This window comes from Phoenix dactylifera, chromosome 2 (assembly GCF_051530095.1).
Source record: "Phoenix dactylifera cultivar Ajwa chromosome 2, Ajwa_hap1_PhDact_Kaust_v1.1, whole genome shotgun sequence".
Taxonomy (NCBI): domain Eukaryota; kingdom Viridiplantae; phylum Streptophyta; class Magnoliopsida; order Arecales; family Arecaceae; genus Phoenix; species Phoenix dactylifera.
The window spans coordinates 50,121,092-50,126,180 of record NC_143191.1 but is presented as its reverse complement, the minus strand read 5'-3'; the positions used below and the strand labels follow the sequence as shown (position 1 = coordinate 50,126,180).

The following is a 5,089-nucleotide window of genomic DNA, read 5'->3' as shown; positions in this document are numbered from 1 at the left end:
CGAATCGATACGGTAAGAAACACGCTGCGGGGCTCCCCTACAAAATTATCTCAAAATATCTGAAAGTGGACTAGATCCCACCATCCGAGCCGCCATCTCTTTTTTTTTTTTTTCTTTTTTGAGAAAGAAGAACAATATCATCCGCATAGCAGTTTTCACGGAACCCTCCTTCGACCAGAGAATATTCGATATAGGCCGTAAGTTTCCGCATACCTTTTCCGATCCGTAGATTCTCTCCATTGAGTTCTTCACCCACGTGTGAGTACGTCCCCCAGCGCCACCTCAGTTTCAATGAATCAGCAGCGCTTTCACCGAAAACATCCAAGCGTGGAACATCCGGTCCCCAAATTTAATCGACATCCGCGCATTTCGAATCTGGACCAGCAGCCACCATCTCTTTTTCATTCGCGCTGACCACCGTTGGATCACCTATTGCATAGCTCTCAAAGCGCTGTGTACACCATCATTCATCTGCCTGCATGGATGTCAAATCGAGCAGTGGTCGATCCATCTGTGGATGGACGCGAACAAAATCTGTTTATTTTCATAAAAAACTATTTTTCAGTTTTTTTGTCGAATTTAACAAAAAATATCATCCGCATAGCAGTTTTCACGGGGCCCTCCTTCCACCAGAAAATGTTCGATGCAGGCCGCAAGTTTTCGCGTACCCTTTCCGATCCGTAGATTCTCTCCATTGAGTCCTTCACCCACGTGTGAGTACGTCCCCCAGCGCCACCTCAGTTTCAGCGGATCAGTAGCGCTTTCACCGAAAACATCCAAGCGTGGGACATTCGGTCCCCAAATTTAATCGACATCCACGTATTTCGAATCTGGACCAGTAGCCACCATCTCTTTTTCATTCATGCTGACCACCGTTGGATCACCTATTGCACAGCTCTCAAAGCGCTGCGTACACCGTCATTCATCCGCCTGCGTGGATGTCAAATCGAGCAGTGGTCAATCCATCTGTGGATGGATGCGAACAAAATCTGTTTATTTTCATAAAAAACTATTTTTCAGTTTTTTGTCGAATCTAACAAAAAATAATAAATTCTTAAAACTAATTTATTTTAGATTTTATGAAATTGTTTTAGTGAAACTTGACAATCTAAGCAGGTTTCTTACACTAGCTGGTTGGAGAATCGTGGTGGATACAAATTGATCATCCCCTAGAATTATTTTTCTTAAAACATCATATGGTTCTTATAATATCATAACAGCTGCTACGTTTTAAAAACTATGAATGCCAACTCCATAATGGAGGCTTTGTTTTGTCGAGTAAAAAAAGTTTTCTATTTTTATTCAGAATTTGAAGAAAAGCCGCAATCCTAGTCAATTCAAAGCCACGGAAAGGGGTCAGTTGGTACATCACTTGCGGGGTTACATGAAACCAGGGAGCCCCGCTGCTTATCGTTTGCGCGTCCTTTGAGCCCATATTATTGAATTCTTGTTTTTTTTTACAAATTTTTTAAGCTGATGCCAGATAATTTTGTCATTATTGTTGCAGAAGACCATCCTAATAACGATAGCATAGCACATGTGATGTAATACAACACGACACGTGAGAGATGAGTTAAGCGATGAGAAGGATCAAGTAAGGAGTGCAAGGACCGTGAGAGCCTTACAGAGTGCCAAGATGATCAAGTAAAAGGTTTCTGATGTGTCATTGATCTTGTTTTAAATGCAAAACCATCCTTTCCATGGGTTTCAGGGCTAATTATACAATGTAGAAATTCCGAACCCTCTTCTCTTTCTTTGATTATGGAACGTTACCCCCACAAAGCCCTCCTCGGAGAGGATTAGGATATTTATTTTAACCAATACGTCAGGGGGCTCCATCCTTCGAACCTCCGGTGTTCTCAAACGGCGAAACCATTTAATAATATTGTACTTATATATTTATGTGCTCAAGTAGGGCAAGGATATCCCAACCCTTCCCAATTAACAAATGGCACGAGCCCTGTGCTGTATCGTACTTAAAGACTTATTTGTGATGAACCATGGGTTGTTCATGTCCATCACAAGTATAGAATTTTGTATTAATAGTTTAATACTAAGAATCATTTGATTCATAATAAATGCCAAAAACAGGAGGAATCCATTCATCGGCCCCTTATTTACGGGCATTCCCATCCACCTTAACAACAGAGCATTGCATATATTACCTCTCTAAATCCAAATTACAGGTGGCCAAAACAATCCAAACCGATTCAAATCCCAAAATATCATTAACTATCCGTAATTAGCCGATCTCGGATTACGATACCCTCGCCAAACATTCCCCCGACACACGGTCGGTGCCATCTCCTGTGAGGTGTCATCCACGGGGGCCCATCGGTTATTCCCATGGGACCCAGATAAAACCAGTGGTCCTATCCACGCGTACCATCCCTCACGCCATTCCAGTGCCAGCTGGGACACCTCTGTATTCCAATCTTCAACTCATGCGCTCCCCCCAAATTCCTATCCCGGTCCCTATTCCCTATTCCCCCCGGTTTAGTAAAATTCCACCGCTCTCCAACTTTTTATACTCAATTAAATTAATTAATTATGACCCCTGAGAACTATATATATTCCTACTCCCCGTGCCTGTTTCCCGTAGAAATTCCAATGCTTCAACATTCGGAGCTAGAAGTTGCTTTCGTTTTATTTATTTATTTTATTTTTTGCCAAGAAAAGGGTGAGATGATGATAGGTTTGTGTAAGAGCGTACATACCTTGCTAGGGATTCCGGATCCTGAGGAAGGCCGGAAGACGCCGGTGGCTCCGCCGCCGCCGCCATTGTCGCGGTGCCGGAGTATTTCATCGCGCGACGGCGAGGGACTGAGGATCCTCGCCGGGGAGACGTCGAAGCCGGCGAACGTGGTGGAGAAGACGGGCCCAGGAAGACAGCCGGAGAAGCCCGATCCCGGCGCCCGGGGCCTCCACGAGTGCTGCTACGACGACGGCCTCGCGCTCTGCACCGAGAGTCTCGGGTCCGAGAGCTGCTGCGACGGCAGCGTGGTGGCGGGGGAAGTGGAGGTGGCGGTGGAGCTAGAGGAGAGCTCTTCGAGCGCCGGTGAGGCGGAGGCGGGCCGGAGATCGAGGAGGGGGACATCCGGGGGGCGGAGGGAGGAGAGGGTGTTCCCGCCGCCGCTGAGGTGGCTGGCGGGGAATGGGGGTCGGCGGAGCAAATATCTGGTGCCGGAGAGGAAAGACGGACGGCTGGTGATCAAGTTGAAGACCGTCGATCGGCCGGAGATCTTCTCCGCGACGCGCGAGAACGGGCGGCTCTTATTGCACCTGATCGAACCCGGGACGGAGGAGGAGAAGGAAGAGGAAGTGGAGGCGGAGGCGGAGGCGGCGCCATCGGCGGAGGAGGAGGAGGAGGAGGGAGAGAGGGTGGAGAGGTGGGAGTGGAGGAGGGGGGAAATAGAGGGGGTGCGGCGGTGCCAAGAGTCGGTGAGCGATTACGAGGTGGTGCCGCCGTGGTGGAATCACCGGTTCATGACGACGGCGTGAAGTCCGAGGCTCGCGGTGTGGTCACCTCCTTTTTGCCAGGCTGGAGGTCGTAAGTCGGATTGATAGCTGGGCACTGAATATTTTTGTTTCCCTCTCTCTACAAGAAATAAGAATGATAGAATTTTAGGGACCCAACAATTTTGGCAATCAATAAATAGTTTTTTTAGGGTTCTCAAATAATTTTTTTTTTTTTTTTTATGTTGATGTTTCAGTTGTTTGTTTCCACTTTTTGGTCATGGTTTTCAGTTCTAAAATCACTATTTGAATAATTATTTAGGTATTATTTTGCTATAATCACTGTGGTATAACGCCAGGAGCAGTCATTATTTGAATAAAAAAATCATTCTAAAATTTACATTTTCAAGTTGGTTCGGAAACTATAATTACATTCTATAAATAATGAAACGAACACATTACCGTTTAGCTGTTATTATCCAATCATTTCCTATTTTACTGCTAATGACAGCTAATAACAACTTTTCTTTTAGTTCTAACATATTTTGTTTTGGTATGATTTGAGCAAATATTCTCTTTCGACTTCATACCAATTTGAAGCAACACTCGGCGTATTTACTGTCGCATTATTTGTAAGAAAGGATAGGATTTGCATAACACTTCGTTTCAAAGATTTTTCAAGTGTTGTAAAGTGTGTAAAAAGCGAACCGGTATTAAAAGCTTTCCTAATCGCATGGTTTCATGCCAGATTATAATATAAACATAAAGTATGTCAAAAATTACATTTCCATTTTGTCATACGTCCTGTTATTCAATTATAATATTGAAAGATATTGGCAGAATTAAATCCATTATCTGAATAAGAGTATTTTTTCAGATTTAAACCTTCAAGTCACTTTAGAGAATGACATATATTCTTGATATAGCGACAGATAGTCAATTAGCTTTGTCTTTTTGCAATTATTATCCATAATTTTTTTATAGTGATGGCGGTCGGTGTCTTATTCGTTTGCAACCATAGGACTCAAAAGAATCAGGATTCGGTTATTTTGTTTTTAACACAATTAGTGTTGGTACTAAATTGGGCAAATAACATGAACTATTTCTGTTATAACAAAGATTTCTGGGGCAATTAACTTGTTAAACAAGGGGTTAGCATGAAAAATCTGAATAGGAGTTTTGAACCACTAATTTAACCCTTACTTGACTTCAAACTTTCAGATTGAATCTATAAAAGGGCCCACTCACCTGTTTGATCAGATTTGAATGCAAATTGATCCATAATGTCAATCTGAAGCTCATATGCATGTATGCACGTAGATACATACATATGTATTCCTCTATTAGCTGAGAAAAAAATTTGAGAAGTAAAACTGTCGATCTTAAATTCCCTATGCCTTGGATACTTTTATACGATATAGTGGTACTTTTTAAAAAATATTCGATTACCAATCATTATTTGATTTGGTTGATAATTTCGGAGTATGCATTTGGATATGGATTAAACCTATACAAAATCAGAACATTCTGACGTATTTTTTTATTAGACTCAAGCTTTGATTTTCAGCTCATAGGATCGTTCGATTTCTCAAACCCACCATAATTTAGATTGAGCTTGAGCTTGATATTTTTT

General features: G+C 42.7%; 1 protein-coding gene across 1 annotated transcript; it reads left to right on the top strand.

Moving 5' to 3' along the window:
• The first annotated feature begins 2,475 nt into the window (after window positions 1–2,475).
• Window positions 2,476–4,727, top strand: LOC148714882 (uncharacterized). The gene has a single exon (XM_088714720.2). The coding sequence runs from the start codon at window positions 2,686–2,688 to the stop codon at window positions 3,499–3,501; it is 816 nt and encodes a 271-aa protein (XP_088570846.2). The 5' UTR covers window positions 2,476–2,685; the 3' UTR covers window positions 3,502–4,727.
• The last annotated feature ends 362 nt before the right edge of the window (window positions 4,728–5,089 follow it).

Excerpts from the sequence above, each read along its gene's own strand:
- LOC148714882 (XM_088714720.2), top strand. The coding sequence starts at position 2,686 with ATGATGATAGGTTTGTGTAAGAGCGTACATACCTTGCTAGGGATTCCG.